General features: G+C 41.7%; 1 protein-coding gene across 1 annotated transcript in view; it reads left to right on the forward strand.

The window, feature by feature from the left end:
- The window catches only part of c1d (C1D nuclear receptor corepressor), a 34253-nt gene extending 26474 nt beyond the window's left edge, over positions 1-7779 (forward strand). Inside the window, exon 4 of the mRNA XM_043696671.2 lies at positions 3930-7779. Within this exon, the coding sequence (XP_043552606.1) occupies positions 3930-4091 (162 nt within the window). The 3' untranslated portion in view covers positions 4092-7779. The remainder of the gene's footprint in view (positions 1-3929) is intronic.
- Positions 7780-17010: the final 9231 nt, after the last annotated feature.

The following is a 17010-nucleotide window of genomic DNA, read 5'->3' on the forward strand; positions in this document are numbered from 1 at the left end:
TGTTCCCTAGTTCAAGACTCCCCCACTCCTGGTAACTTCATCTCAGCACCATCCCCTGTTAAGCCCACACAGAATCTTGTATGCTTCAATAAGATTCCCCCTTACTCTTCTGAACTCCAGTGAATAAAGGTACAACCTTGTTTGCTGTTATCAATTAGTGAACCCCTTCATCCCAGGAATCAGCTGAGTGGGTCTCTTTTGAGCTAACTCCAGTGCTAGGGTATCCTTTTTTAAACATAGGGACCGAAACTGTGCATGGTACTCCCAAGTACAGCATCACCTACACAAGTGCAATTGTAACAAGTCTTGGCTATTTTTAAACTCCAAACTCTCAGCAATGAAGGCTACAAATCCATTTGCCTCCTTATTTACTTGCCAAAGCTCCGTGCTAACTTTGTATTTTATGCACAAGAACAACCAGACCACGCTCTGCATTTTTTTTTTGGTGTCTTTCTCTATTTTATATAATCTTGTCTTTTGATTCTTCTTACCGAAGTGCATGACCCCTCACTTTCCTAGATTAAACTCCCATCTGCCAAGCTTGTGCGCACTTAAAAGACCCACCGAAATCCACTTACATATTCCTTATGTCCTCATCAAAATATGCTGATGATTTTTCTATCATCAGCAAATTTGGATGCATCACACTTTGACCCAACCTCAGTTATTAATAATGATAATATGAGTCACTAAGACTGATCTTTGTGATGCTCCATTAGTTATGTCTTTCTGATCTGAAAATGACCCACTGATCTTGACTCTAAACCATAATTATATTTTGCCCCCAAGAGTGTGAGCTCTTGTGTTTTGCAATACCTGTTACATAGCATCTTACCAAATGCCATCTTGAAATCCAAATATGTTATAAGTACTGGTTCCCTTTTGTCAACTTTGCTTGTTATTTGTATGAAACAGATGTAATAAATTTTGAAGAGGTAGATCAAAAAAAATACAAGATGAATGAGTCAAAAATATATGCTTCAATGGATGAAGATTGATGCGTACGAGTGTAAGGTGCTATCTGGAAGAGGAGCCATTGCAAGAAGTTCCCTTCAGAACAGCATTTCTACACCTCCAAGGACTACAGTTCAAGAAGGTGACTCACCACCACCTTCTCAAGGGCAGTTAGGGATGGACAATAAATGCTGCTCTGGCCAACAATGCCTGCATTAGTCATCGAGTCATAGAGATGTACAACATGAAAACAGACCCTTCGGTCCAACTCTTCCATGCTGACCAGATATCCTAACCTAATGTAGTTCCATTTGCCAATGCTATTTATGTACCCATCCAAATGCCTTTTAAATGTTGTGATTGTACCAGCTACCACCACTTCCTCAGGCAGCTCATTCTACACATACACTACCCTCTACGTGAAAATGTTGCCCCTTAGGTCTTTTTTAAAACTTGCCCCTCTCACCCTAAACCTATGCCCTCTAATTCTAGACTCCTGTATCCTGAGGAAAAGACCATGTTAATCTACCCTATCCATGCCCCTCATGATTTTATAATCCTCTATAAGGTCACCCCTCCGCCTCCAATACTCCAGGGAAAACAACCCCAGCCTGTTCAGCCTCTTCCGACAGCTCAAATCCTCCTTTCTTGAATGAATTTTTTAAAAAATTGTGTGTGAATGTTGTAAAAGCTATGGAATGTCTGATTTTCATGATTAAAAGCAATTTTACAGGTTTACCTTTCTCATTTTAAGTTAATATATAAAAATGGAGCAAGTGTAATTGGGTATTTTGGATTGATATTAGAAATAATTCATATACACTGATGAAAATATGGAGTGGACTAAGTAGTCAAGTCAAAAACTATCACTCATTTACGAAACTATTTGTTGGTGGGAAATAAAATTTTTATGGACACGACATCATAAATTCAAAAATTTGCTGATACTTAAATTTTGGTAATGATTGTGTGTGCATGTAATTTAAGCGTCCAGGTGTTTCAAAATTCCAACCGCAGTGGTCATGAAATTTTTTTTTCTGTTTTGAGTGTGTAACTCCCTGAGGGTGGAGCAGATAAGGTAAATAGAACAAGGATAGACTTCTAGAATGTGCAAACCACTGAAGCTGTAAACCTATTGAGTTATTCCTAATTTTCAAGTGAAACATCGGAACAGTTTGCTCATCTCGATTTCTTAATTCTTGATGCCCTTGGTAAGATGAAAACTATGCTGTGAATGATTTACTAGTACAGCATAAGCCATAATTACTACTACTTATTCCAGATGCAACTTTCTCACTCTCTCATATATTTAATTCCTCACTGTAAAGTATCTAGTTCAGCACTTAGGCTGAAAGCTTTTTTGGCATCCGTTATGCCTGTCCTGACCTGTCCAAATAACATTTTCATCTGGTTTTCATCACTTTAAGACAACATGTCTCTCGATGAATATTTCAAATCCTACTTTCTTTTCTTTCTTAAAAGAAATAAAAGTCAAAACTACAACCAGTCTGTCTGGGACTTAACAATTCCTTTGCTGTTCCAACCCTAATTTTGCCATGTTCAAGCATCTACACAATGAGACAGAGCTACTCAATTTGTGCCTTATATGTTCAGAGGCTATGCATAACTAATTTATAAATTACATAATTATTTTGTAGGTTATCGCTCTAAAATGTTCAGTACAACTGCAGCTTAACCCTTTGTAGCGTATCTAGTCAACAATAAATAATAAGAATTCTGAAGGCACCTAATTCTTGCTGGTTCAGAAGTTCATTTGAACTTGATGTTTCAGCTACAATTATATATCATCTGCCAAGTTTGCCTCGAAGACGCAACTAGATTTGCTGCCGCTTTTGATTTGCTCAGTGATTACTTTGTTTAATTTTGTCAACTGTGATCTGTCTTTTTCTGAAATGGAATTGTTGAACTTTGCAGCATTTCCTGAAGGTGGAAGTTGCCACTGAGCTTGAGGTGGGTGTGGAGTTTTGGCGTGTTTATATCAAATTAAGAGATTTTGAAATTGCATTGGTTGATCTGAATGACCCACATCATTACCGGATATGGGAGATTTATGGGGCTGAGGTAGAGAAACAAAAGCAATTTAGCCTGGAATTTCTGCAAATGTTAGCTATTGATTTATCTCCCAAAGAGTTGTTTATCCAAATCACATTTTTGGTAATTTTTGCACACGTTATCTTTTCATACCGATGGAGCATAAATCTTCATGAAGATATTGGGGGATGGGTGGGGATGTCTGTGCATTGTGTTATTGAAATTTGGCCAAAGTTTCTTTTTTGGCACTGAATAATTATTCTTACGTCTGGAGTGGAATTTTTTTTAGAATATGAAATACACAGCTTTGCAGTGTGAAGTAATTCCCAGCTCAGAATATTTGCAAAAACCTTAAGCTTGCTCCAAGTGATTAAATGCAGAAATATCAATTTTTTTAAGCTTCTTCATGCAGATGACTTGGGGTATTAAATGTGTAATGAACAAAAGATGGAAATTATAATGAAATATATGTGAAGTGTTAAGATGATTTGTAACATGAGCAAAGCTTAAGTGTTTTTATTCTTTGCTGAGAATATCAACTTTTGCTCTTGTCTATTCTTTAGAGGTCTTATCAAAAGTAAGAGTCGACCTCAGAAACCAAAAAGTGTACAGTGGGTTTTTGTTTTCCTTCTGTTTCCATCATTGTACTCATGTGGATGATATTTGTCAAATTAGATTGGATTCAGTGCAATAGAGAGCTTGAAATGGTGTAGACGCATTTGAGTTCATTTAAAAATGTATATAATTGAAAGGATAACGCTGTCCTATTCTTATGATGTGGGCAATAAATGCCATATAAATTCTCCTGTATAGATGTTTAGAAGGCTGATTGAATCCATTTGAGTAATCCCTGCAGTCTTCCTTGATCTAACAGGGATGTCTCCAATCCAGAAAACACTGTTTTATGAATTTTATTGTTGCAGGAGCGAATAAGAACGTACATGAACAAAGTGAAAGAAATAACAGACCGCCAGAAGGCATCGCGACTGGACAAGGGAGTGGCCTCGCGCATTGTCCGACATGCACTGTGGGATGCAAAGCCTGAAGGACGGTCAAAAACGCCATCCAAATCCTCCCATCGTTGAAAATACAAGAAAGAGAGATCAGCATTGTCAAAATAAATGAGAAGGAACTTTTGGAACTTTTCTCTGTAACACCACTGGGTGTCAGCAATGTTTAACAACATTATAACTGCTTTCTACGTGCAAATTCTAAATGGATAAGATTTTTTTTTGGTAAATTTACAAGAAACCAGTCACTGTAGGCATAAGCAAAAGCATTCTTCGAGTGTAACATTTAAGAACTTCTAATTTAAGAAAAAGTATAGTTTTTTTTTCTAAGCACCTTTTTTTTTTGTAAGGAGTTGATCTCCGTTCTAAGGTTATCAATTTACTAATGAAAGGTTGTTTCCGATATGAGTACATCAGTACATGCTGCAGTGGTTTGATGGGCAATCGTGAGAAATGTGGCCTCTCTGCTTTCAGTTTTATCACCCTCATCCAACCCCCACCACCCTTTTAGTTTGGATAAAGAGCAAATTATTTATGATTTTAATAAATAAATTAAAATAAACTCTGCAGCTCTGTTAGCATCTGTGGAGAGAGAAACAATTAAGGTTTTGAGAGCTGAGATTCCGGAGAAATATTGCACTCAACGTTGCTGGTTCCTTTCCACAGATGGAGCCAGATTTCCTGAGTTTTTCCAGCACTTTGAATCTTTTTCTCATCTTTGGACTCCTTTGCTTTCATTTATAAGAATCTCCAGAAGTTTCTTCTGTGACACTGAATTACATACTTGAACAGTCATCTCCCTCTAGAGCTTGTGGTCTGAAAACCTTTTCATTTAAGTACCAATTTGATCATGTTCATATGTATATGCTACATTTCCCTTTTAGGCTGAGACCTGCGTTCAAGTCCCAACATCTGTGGAGCAGGTTAGTTAGAAACATTGAGGCACCTGGTATTTTCCTGATGGCGGAAATGACATAGACAGTCTTGAAATGTGGCCATTTGCTGTTCTGATTTATATTTCGTAACAAATAGCAGACTCCTGGGCTTTGAGAAGCAGCAGATTCTGTTTATAACAGTGATACTACAGAAGGGGGTCAGTGAAAGTAACTTGGATTTGCATGGTGGGGTGCTAGAATGAGCTTGGTTACCACACAGTTGATGATTCCAGCCTTATAAAATCTGCTTTTGTGTCCTCCTTGCTAGAAGTGGCCCGCAGCTTGATTGACTTTATCAAAAATGGAATTCTCTGTGTCTGAAGAGGCCACTCGGCCTCTCCGTTCCTAACATACAACAAGATTGTGGTTGCTGTATTAACCTTAGCTTGTGTAAAGATTAGTCATCTCAGAGTCAAGAATGATTGAGCAAGCATACTGATTTTTGTGGAAGGGAATTCCACACTTTTGAGCAAATGTGCAATTTTCAGCTTCTCTCTCATCAATGGCCTGAGGAAAAACATCCTACCCTATCATTCCCTTTATTCCAATAAGCCGCAATTCAATCTAGAAGCTGCTTTACCTTCTAGATTACAGGCACTGCATCCTAATTTGTATAATCTCTCTTTCGATCATTTTGAAATGTTGGTAACATTTTAGTGAGCTTGCACTCTTTTCAAAACCAGTTTCTCATTTCCAATTGTGCAGTGTCCACAGCTATATTTCAGAACTTCAGATTTTTTTTTAGATTAGATTCCTTACTGTGTGGAAATAGGCCCTTCGATCCAACCAGTAAGGATCCACGCCGACCCTCTGAAGAGCAACCCACCCAGACCCAGCTCCCTCTGACTAATGTGCCCAACACTACGGGCAATTTAGCATGGCCGATCCACCTGACCCGCACATCTTTGTGACTGTGGGAGGAAACGGGAGCACCCAGAGGAGACAAAGCTTTTATACTTGAAACTTGCTCCCCTTTATACTGTAGTTGGACGGTTATATGTCTTTAATGTTGTGATTGTTATTTGTACTTGACTATATTTTTAATGATTTGAATGCACAGACTCCAAAATCTTACTGAATTGTCATTTTTCAAGCTTTAGCAGACTTGGATTATTTCATTTGGTGCACTCAGTCATGATTCCATTCCTTTCTCTAAATTACTTCTGAGAATTATACTGCAAGATTTCTATATTCAAATGTTAAAGACCCTGACAGCCTAGGTGCAATGATGCAGTTTCCCTTGTTAGAGAGTGTGGAACTAGGGGCCACTGTCTTCGCTGAAGGGCTCAGTTGGTTAGGGCTAACATGGTGAAGTTTCTTCATTTAGAGGTTGCCAATCTTTGAAATTCTCCACCCCGTAGAGCGGTGGCTGTTCGTTGAAAACTGAAATGATAGTGCCCAGGAATGAAGGGATAATATGGGAAAGTGAAATCCATGTAGAAGATTGGTCATGATTATATTGAATGGAGCGACGCACTAGCCTTCTCCAGCTGCCACTTGTTTATGTTCCTGTGTAATAGTGCAACATTTATGAAATAATATACTTAAGTGTTTTAAAGTTACACTTGGTTTTCAGAAGTTATCCTGTCAGCACTGTGAGCAACACAAACTGGCTGCATTGCACTGAACTGAAATTGTGCCCTGTACATAATGTCATGGGGACACAGCTATACATGATTTTGCATCATCCTGAGAGTGTAGTTTCATTATAGGTAGATAAATTACTACCCACTTATTTGTTTTCAATGCTAACTACGTCGTTATATAAAGAAGTTTGGAAACTACGTACCAAAGTTTATTTGTAGCTGTCCACATAGTTACTGGTGAATCAAGGGAAAGGCCCTCCAAAACGCGAAGAGACAAGGCCCCATGAGTGAAACAGAACCATTGAGTTCCTTGCTCCTAGAGAGCAGTCACTTTCCCTGCTAGAAGGATGGAGCCAACACTGCAGAGCTGCTCAGTACCAGGATGAGCCTCTGCCACCACAAGAAAATCAAGTAGAGGCTACCTTCAACCATTTTAAAGGATGTGACAGATTAATATCATTGAATGCTGAAGATTTGTGCTAACTGAAACTTGGATTTAATTTGCAGCTTTATTATTCAGGAATCACAACAGTTCTAGTGCAAAAGGAGGCTATTTGGCCTATCATATCTTTGCCCTCTCTCTCAGTGCACAATTCACTTGGTGCTATTTTCCTGCCCCCTCCCCATAACCCAGCCCATCTGCTCTTTTCAAGAAAGCTTCAAGTCTAATTCCATTTTGTATGGATTGATTGAATTGCCTCCACTGCACCTTAGGCTAGTGCTTTCCAGACCCTAAGTACTGCCAGTAAAGTAAAATCTGCCATCCTTTTATGATCCCGTCTACATGAGTGACTCCGCCATTCAACTAGATTACTGCTGATCTTCTCTTTCAACAGCATTTTCTTGCACTATCCCTACATAGCGTTATCTTAAAAATCAGCAAATCTATTGATCAGGCTATAGACTGCAATGGAATATCTTTGGCAAATATTCTAATTTGTTTGCAGTTGCATTTCACTATATTCAAGTTTTTTTAAAAATCCTTACTTGTCCATGAAATTTTTGCAATAATCACTTCTGTGACCTCAGAAGTTTGCTTTAGTATTTATTTTCAATCTGCCCTTGATGCTTACGTTGCATCCTCCTGACTCAAAATGGAGTTGATCTAGCCTTGCCCAAAGAGGGCAAAAATTAAGATTTGGAAATTTTGCAATGTGATGAGGAGCAAATTCGTGACTGTCTACAGGAATTTATCAAGATGTGCCACTGGAAAAAGTGTAAATAAATTTAAACTTGGCTTGATGCATTTACCTTTTTTTCCAAAGTTTCCAAGATTATTTTGAATTCAGGTGCCTGTGTGCTTTTAGCATGTTTAGGTTTCTCTGCTGTGCAGTCATTTTCAAAAACTGCGGTTGTTTGGCATTTCTTTTTGTTTCAGATTTCAAAGAAACTCAGTAGCTCTGGCAGCACGTGTAGAGAGAGAAACAGTTAAATGTTTTGAGCCCAGAGATGATTTCACAAATATCCTTGTACCTAAGCAGGTTGGAGCACGTTGCTCTAACCTTAGCATCATGTACAGTGTAAAAATAAATTGTTTAGTCATAACATAAGTGGTCTGAGCATGTCTCAAGACCTGGAGATCGTAAGATATAGGAACAGAATTAAGCAATTTGATCATGGCTGATGTGTTTTCAACCCCATTTTCCTGCTTTCTCCCCATAACCCTTGATCTTACTAATCAGTAAGGCAGAAAATACCCAAGGATCTGGACCAACGCTAATGTTGATTATTGGCTGTGGTAGCTGACTGAAAACAAGCACTCATCCACCTGTTGCTCACTGTGGAATTTCTGGGCTGTAGCTATGCACCTAGGCTTTTTCAGACATTGTTAAGGTGATGTAGTGCTCAATATTTTTGCTGACACACAGCATGCCTCACTTGGGAGTGTTCACTATCATACATATCACTGCATATAGCACAAATTCTTTTATAAGCCTCTGCCAAATGTCATCCTCCTGTGTGTGAAACACTGAACTCTACTGCATTTCCTAATTCATTCTTTGTGCATCCACCTAGCAATGGCCTGTAGACAATTACATGTTATATTTGTTATGTAGTTGAATAGAAACTACTTTTTGTCACACATCCTTCTAGAGTATTGGGCTAGTGGTAAGATTCTTGGTAGCGTAGATGAGCAGAGAAATCTTGGTGTCCATATTCATAGATCCTTGAAATATGCCACCCAGGCTAATAGGGTTGTAAAGAAGGCATGTGGTGTGTTAGCTTTTATTAGTATAGGGCTTGAGTTTCAGAGCCATGAGGTCATGCTGCAGCTGTACAAAACTCTGGTATGGCCACACTTGGAGTATTGCATCCAGTTCTGGTCACTACATTATAGGAAGGATGTGAAAGCTTTGGAGAGGGTGCAGAGGAGGTTTACTAGGATGTTTCCTGGTATGGAAGGAAGGCCTTACAAGGAAAGGTTGCGGGGCGTGAGGCTGTTTTTGTTAGAAGAAGGTTGAGTGGTGACTTAATTTAGATATACAAGATAATCAGAGCGTTAGGGTGGACAGTGAGAGCCTTTTTTCTCTGATGGTGATGGCTTGCATGAGAAGATGTAGCTTTAAATTGAAGGGTGATAGATGTAGGACAGATGTCAGAGGTAATCTCTTTACTCAGAGTAGGAGGGGTGTGGAATGCATTGCCTTCAACAGTAGGAGACGTGCCAACTTTAAGGGTATTTAAATGGTCACTGGATATACATATGGATGAAAATGGAATAGTGTTAGTTGGGCTTCAGGTTGGTTTGACAGGTCAGCGCAACATCGAGGGCTGAAGGGCCTGGCCTGTACTGTGCTGAAATGTTCTGTTTGCTTATTATCTAAGTGGGCTAATTTCACCCATATGCATACTGCACCAGATTAACCACTGCAAATTAGTTAGGTTTCATAGAATCATACTGGAAGCAGGCCATTCAGCCCATCAAGTCACACTACTCCTCCGAACAGCATCCTATCCAGACCCAGCTCCCAACCTTGTCACTGTAACTCTGCATTTTCCATGACCAATCCATCTAACCTGTACATCTTTGGACTGTGGGAGAAAACTGGAGCATTTGGAGGAAAACCCACGCAGATGCAGAAGCAATGTGTAAACTCAACACAGGTAGATACCGGAGGGTTTAATTGAGCCCAAGTGAGGCAGAAGTGCCAACCACTGAATCAGCATGTTCATTTGTGAGCAATGCATGTTTGTACAGATGAAACAAGAGACACCTGCTCATTGCTTGTTCTTTTGCGAGGAATGTGGAAGGATATGCTGAAACTGTAGCCCTCAAACATAAAATTTGCATGGACGACTTACAGGGCTGGGCAAAGAAAGGCAAAGGGTGTCCAGAGAGAATCTCCACATCAATCAGTGAGTATGTTTGCTGGGAACGTTAATGTTAGCTCGTCACCCGCCATTTCCTTTAAGTGGTGAATGCACATGACAATCGGTGACCCTTTCAAGGCCTGCCCATGATCGATAATCAGTGGCAGTGATGCAAATAGTCTCTCAGCTGAGGTAAAGAGTGCATACACAATGAGAAAGTTTTAAAGTTATGTGATTAAAAACCTGCCCAAATTTTAAAGAGGGCAAGTCATTCAACCCACCTGCCCCTTACCCAACACTATTAAAATCCCCAGTTGTAACCCTTCCATTCAGAAAAAGATTCCACAGGTTTCCATTGTTACTACTGGTGTGTTGAAGTAAAGTTTGACGTATTTTAGATTTTATAAAAAAACTATAAATGATAATGTTAATGGGCAACTGTATACTAACTGGCAGAATTCCTTCCTTAAGAGACATCAGTGAACCAGATGGATTTTTAAAAGATGGAAAGCAGACAGGATTTCCTATTAACAACCCATCGAAAATATGGCACCACTGACAGTACTGTACACCTTCATACTGCATTACAATGCAGGCTAGATTTTTGTGCTCAAGTCTTGGGGCTAGCTACAATTATGGCTGACATCTGTGTTTTGAGATGTAATAACCAATGGAGAATGAAATAAAAGATGTTAAGGTTCCTTTATGCCCATTCTATCTGGCACTTGAGTGGAGCTCTGTCAATAATCAATTTTACTAACTTGACAAATTTGAACAAAACTGGAAATGTGTTGCTGGAAAAGCGCAGCAGGTCAGGCAGCATCCAGGGAACAGGAGAATCGACTTTTCGGGCATAAGCCCTTCTTCAGGAATGGGGAAAGTTTGTCCAGCAGGCTAAGATAAAAGGTAGGGAGGAGGGACTTGGGGGAGGGGCGTCGGAAATGTGATAGGTGGAAAGAGGTCAAGGTGAGGGTGATAGGTCAGACGGGTGGGGGCGGAGAGGTCGGGAAGAAGATCTCAGGTTAGGAAGGCGGTGCTGAATTTGATGGATTTGACTGAGACAGGGTGGGGGGAGGGGAAATGAGGAAACTGGTGAAATCCGAGTTCATCCCTTGTGGTTGGAGCGTTCCTAGCCGGAAGATGAGGCGTTCTTCCTCCAACCGTCGTTTTGTTGTGGTCTGACGATGGAGGAGTCCAAAGACCTGCATATCCTTGGTGGAGTGGGAGGGGGAATTGAAATGTTGAGCTACAGGGTGGTTGGGTTGGTTGGTCCGGGTGTCCCAGAGGTGTTCTCTAAAACGCTCCGCAAGTAGCCGGCCTGTCTCCCCAATATAGAGGAGGCCACATCGGGTGCAGAGGATGCAATAGATGATATGTGTGGAGGTGCAGGTGAATCTGTGGCGGATATGGAAGTTTCCTTTGGGGCCTTGGGGGGAGGTGTGGGCGCAAGTCTTGCACCTCCTGCGGTTGCAGGGGAAGGTGCCGGGAGTGGAGGTTGGGTTGGTGGGGGGTGTGGATCTGACGAGGGAGTCACGGAGGGAGTGGTCTTTACGGAATGCTGATAGGGGAGGGGAGGGAAATATTCCACACCCCCCACCAACCCAACCTCCACTCCCGGCACCTTCCCCTGCAACCGCAGGAGGTGCAAGACTTGCGCCCACACCTCCCCCCTCACCTCCCTCCAAGACCCCAAAGGAAACTTCCATATCCGCCACAGATTCACCTGCACCTCCACACACATCATCTATTGCATCCTCTGCACCCGATGTGGCCTCCTGTATATTGGGGAGACAGGCCGGCTACTTGCGGAGCATTTTAGAGAACACCTCTGGGACACCCGGACCAACCAACCCAACCACCCTGTAGCTCAACATTTCAATTCCCCCTCCTACTCCACCAAGGATATGCAGGTCTTTGGACTCCTCCATCGTCAGACCACAACAAAACGACGGTTGGAGGAAGAACGTCTCATCATCCGGCTAGGAACCCTCCAACCACAAGGGATGAACTCGGATTTCACCAGTTTCCTCATTTCCCCTCCCCCCACCCTGTCTCAGTCAAATCCATCAAATTCAGCACCGCCTTCCTAACCTGAGATCTTCTTCCCGACCTCTCCGCCCCCACCCCAGTCTGACCTATCACCCTCACCTTGACCTCTTTCCACCTATCACATTTCCGATGCCCCTCCCCCACGTCCCTCCTCCCTACCTTTTATCTTAGCCTGCTGGACAAACTTTCCCCATTCCTGAAGAAGGGCTTATGCCCGAAACGTCGATTCTCCTGTTCCCTGGATGCTGCCTGACCTGCTGCGCTTTTCCAGCAACACATTTCCAGCTCTGATCTCCAGCATCTGCAGACCTCACTTTCTCCTCAAAAATTTGAACAAAAACCGACTTGTAAAGTAACTGATGGAAGATCTGCATAATATAGCAATCTGGCAGCTTGTCTGATTAGATACGAGTTTTACTGACAGATAGATCAAAATCCAGTGAGTGTTTACAGTTCCAAACTCAGCACCCACAGTTCTTTGTTTTATTTTAAAGTGTTTGATGTTCCTTATCTTTGGCCACAGTACCAGGTAAGATGTGTATCTCACATTGCACAGAAATGCCAGAATGTGTCAATCTGTACAATGTCCATATGATCAAACTGTCAGTGCACCTTAACAGGGTTGCAATTCTCTATCCTACTCTGACCTCTCTTGGCCTGTTCCAACGTAACCCTAGCGAGCAACACCTCATCTTTTGATTAGAAAGTTTACAGTCTTCCAACCTCCCTGTTTTAGGGGAGGTGTCGGTATCTGATAATGTAACTAGACTGGCCATCCAGGGTCGTGGCTTATGCCCTGGGGCCCATAGGTTCATATCTCACCAGTTACATTTGAAATCAGTAAGTCTAGTTGATAAACAGTCACGTCTGCGTGGGCAGTTTGTGAGTAATCCCAGGACTTGAACATCACAACCTAGTCTGGTGACAATGTGCTGTTGAGGGAATGCTGCACTGCCAGAGGTGCCATCTCTTCAATGAGATGTCAAGCAGAGACCCGAAATGCCCCCTCAGCTGAACATGAAAAATCACATAGCGCTATTTTGGCGGCATGCAGGGGACTCCCACGGAATAAACCAAAGAATTGCAGGTGCTGGAAGTCTGAAACAAAAACAGAGATGGCTGAAGAAACTCAGCAGCACCTGTGGAGAGCGAAATAGAGTTAATGTTTCAAATTCAGTGACCCTTCTACAAGTTCCCAGCAACCTGGCCAATGTTTATTCCTTAACATCACAAAAACGGATTCTCTGGCCATTATCGTACTGCTATTTGTGGAGCACAATGTGCATAAATTGCAGGGCTGTTTCCATTAAGTTGGGGCAGCACTGTAAAAGTATTTTGAGGCCTGTAGAGCACTTTGAGATATCCGAAATAAAAGAGAGAAAACATTTGAGAAATTGCAACAATGGCAGCATCTATGACAAGAGAAACCTGAAGGAAAGTCAGCGACTCTATTTGTCTCTCCACAGATGCTGCCGGACCTGCTGTGTTTCTTAGAAGTTTCCCTTTTAATTTCTGATTTCTAGCCTCCACAGTAGTTTAGTTTTACTCTGAGGTGCTGGTGCTATATAAATGCAAACCTTTCTTAACACAGAGGATAATCCGATCTGAAGGTAACACCCCTTTGTTTAAAAGGTACAGGATTTATAAAATATATCAGACACAAAAATTTCTGATCACCACTGTGGCTGATGCTTCTGGAGGGAAAGGATAATGCTTGGGAGATGGGAAACAGGTCTACAATCCCTACAGTGTGGGAAGAGATTATTCAGCCCATCCAGTCCACACCAACCCTCCGAAGGACATCCCACCCAACCTACCCTATCCCTGTAACCCTGTGCTTTCCAATGCTAACCCACCTAACCTGCACATCCCTGGATACTATGGGCCAAAATTTAGCATAGCCAATCCACCCTAACCTGCACATCTTTAAAATATGGGAGGAAACTGGAGCACTTGAAGGAAGCCCACACAGACATGTGCAAACAGACAGTCGCCTTGAGGCTGGAATCAAAACTGGGTCCCTGGTTCTGTGAGGCAGCAGTGCTAGCCACTATGCTGCCCTGTTTTTTTTAATGCAATTCCTATTTTGGGCTCGTTTTCAAGGATACTTTGATGGGAAGAGTAATCTGATCTTGCAGCTAGTCTGTGCATAAACTTGGGGAGGCCATTACATACAGAAAAAAGGAGAAACAGGTTGAAATTCCTTCAACAACATATAATTACCTACATAAATACATGAACAAAAATATGACATCGTGTCTCTGTCCAGCTGGCAGCAATTAAAGGCATTTATTCTTATCATCATCTGCAGTTTTTTTTTAATAAAAGCGATCTTCAGGAGAAGCAAGTATTGAACATTCACATTCCTATGCGCCTTGTCAGCCATGCTCTTAATACTGAACACATGGAGTTGGATTCTGATTTATTACCCAGAGAAATCTATTGCCTTGATTTAGAAAGACGACGTAAAGAAAAATGCATGATGGAGAATGGCAAACATAACTGCTTCCGAAGGCCATATCTTACTGCACAGGAATAGGCTATTCAGCCCATCTGGTCTCAGCCAGTGTTAACGTTCCACACAGGAATTGTGTCACGTGTCAATCTGATGTCATGTCAAAATTTTGAAATGACTGTGGCCTTAGATACACTACTTGGACTGTCGTGTTCAAAAAGGTGGCTCACCACCACCTCCTGCAGGAATATTAGACGTTGTTAAACTTGAAAGTTTTCAGAAAAGAGTTGCTAGAATGTTGCCAGGGTTGGAGGATTTGAGCTAGAGGGAGAGGCTGAATAGGATTAGGGCTATTTATCCAGGAGCGTCAGAGGTTGAGGGGTGAGGTTTATAGGAGGCATATAAAATCGTGAGGGGCTTGGATAGGGTGAATAGCCAAGGTTGTTTACCCCAGGATGGGGAAGTCCAAAATTAGAAGGCATAGCTTTGGGGTGAGATGGGAAAGTTTTAAAAGGGACCTAAGGGACAACTTTTTTGTGCAGAGGGTGGTGTGTGTATGGAATGAGCTGCCAGAGGAAGTGGTGGAGGCTGGTACAATTACAACATTTAAAAGGCATTTGGGGTGGGTATATGAATAGGAAGGGTTTAGAGGGATATGAGCCAAATGCTGACAGGTGTGACTAGATTGGATAGGGATATCTGGTCAGCATGGACGGGTTGGACTGAAGGGTCTGTCTCCATGCTGTACATTGGAGGTTTGAAAATTGAGTGTTAAATCTTATTGAAACAAAGAAGATCTATGACTCTATAAATGGGACTAGATTAATTTAGGATATCTGGTCGGCATGAACGAATTGGACCGAAGGATCTGATCCATGCTGTACATTATTCTATGACTCAATGACTCTATACACTTGAAACAAATGCTAGCTTAGCCAGGGACGCTCCCATCCTGTGAAAGTTTGCCAAGTGAAAAACAGGCCACATCTCATCCTAATGGAAGCACTGCAGATTCTGGAAATGTGAAATAAAAACAGGAAGTGCTGGATACTCAGCAGGCCGGGAAACATCAGTGGAGATGGAAGAAGAGTTAGCATTTCAGAGCAATGACTTCTCGCTTGACATTTGAGACTGTGGCTGGTCTTTTCCCCTAACCCCAGTATTCTGTCTTGGCTCCAGAACTTCAAGTTGCTTTCAATCCCCTATGGTGTCATTCAATCTCTGAAAGCTTCCTGTGCATGGGTTTCAACATGTACCCATTTTTCATGGTCATCAGAGTGTTCAGCAATCATCTGAAAATTAGCCAAAGTCCTCAGAAACTCTGTGTGACCTCAATATTGGACCACAGCTACAGGACTGGTGTAATTTTCCATTTATCATAATTCAAAAGCATGGCAATCTTTCTTAATCGATCATCAGCTTTGCTGAAGCCCAATTTTCCCCGTGACTGGGCAGGGTTAGAAATACACTGCCAAGGTAAGCAACCAGAGCTCCCTGGGTGACAAAACAAGTAGATAGTAAGTTAAAAATCACACAACACCAGGTTACAGTCCAACAGGTTTATTTGGAAGCACTAGCTTTCGGAGCACTGCTTCTTCATCAGGTGGTTGTGGAATATAACACAGAATTTATAATTTTATACTCCACAACCACCTGATGAAAGAGCAGCGCTCCGAAAGCTAGTGCTTCCAATTAAACCTGTTGGACTATAATCTGGTGTTGTGTGATTTTTAACTTTGTACACCCCAGTCCAACACCGGCACCTTCAAATCATAACGGTCGGGAGTAAGATGGAGTAGAAAAGGGTGAATATGAAAGCTGAAGTGTGTGGTGCTGAAAAAGCACAAGTGGTCAGGCAGCATCTGAGGAGCAGGAGAATCGATGTTTCGGGCATAAGCCCTTCACCAGGAATCCCTAATGCCCGAAACGTCGATTCTCCTGCTCCTTGGATGCTGCTTGACGGCTGTGCTTTTCCAGCACCACACTCTTCGACTCTGATCTCCAACATCTGCAGTCCTCACTTTCTCCCTGCATATGAAAGCTGTCACGTTGGTAAACAAGTAAGAACCAGGCTGATTCTAAACTGTTCTAAATGATTGTTAAAGAGGGCCTGAACAGTCTACACCCGCATGTATTTCTTATGTTGACAAAGTGAAGAGTTACAGTTGCTTACTAAACCACTAGATGACAGCAAAGGTTAGTTAATAATTCCCCCTCCCCCTCAAAAAAACCCTCCAGGGTTGGATATCTTTGGCAGTTTGCATTAAATCCATAAAAAGCTACTTTGGTCTGTGTTTATGGTTTAACTATGAATAGCAAACAAAGAAAATCATCTCCCATTGTGGCAACAACATTTTATTTGCTATCCTCTTGTGCACCATAATGTACAACAACAACAATTTGTAATTGTATAGCACCTTTAATATAGTGTCCCGGGATGCTTCACAAGGAGAGTTATCAGACAGAATTTGACATTGAGGCATGTAAGGAGCTGTTACGAAGGCAGTTCATTACCACCTTCTCAAGGACAACTAGGGATGGGCAGTAAGTGTTGGCCCAGCCTGCAATACTGTCATCTCATGAATGAAGTAAACAAAAAAAAAATTAAGTTAGGTTGGTCAAGAGGGTTGGTTTTAGGGAGGACCTTGAAGTAGGAA

This window comes from Chiloscyllium plagiosum, unplaced genomic scaffold (genome assembly GCF_037043375.1).
Source record: "Chiloscyllium plagiosum isolate Xiang-an unplaced genomic scaffold, Cpla_swu_hap1 HiC_scaffold_10, whole genome shotgun sequence".
Taxonomy (NCBI): domain Eukaryota; kingdom Metazoa; phylum Chordata; class Chondrichthyes; order Orectolobiformes; family Hemiscylliidae; genus Chiloscyllium; species Chiloscyllium plagiosum.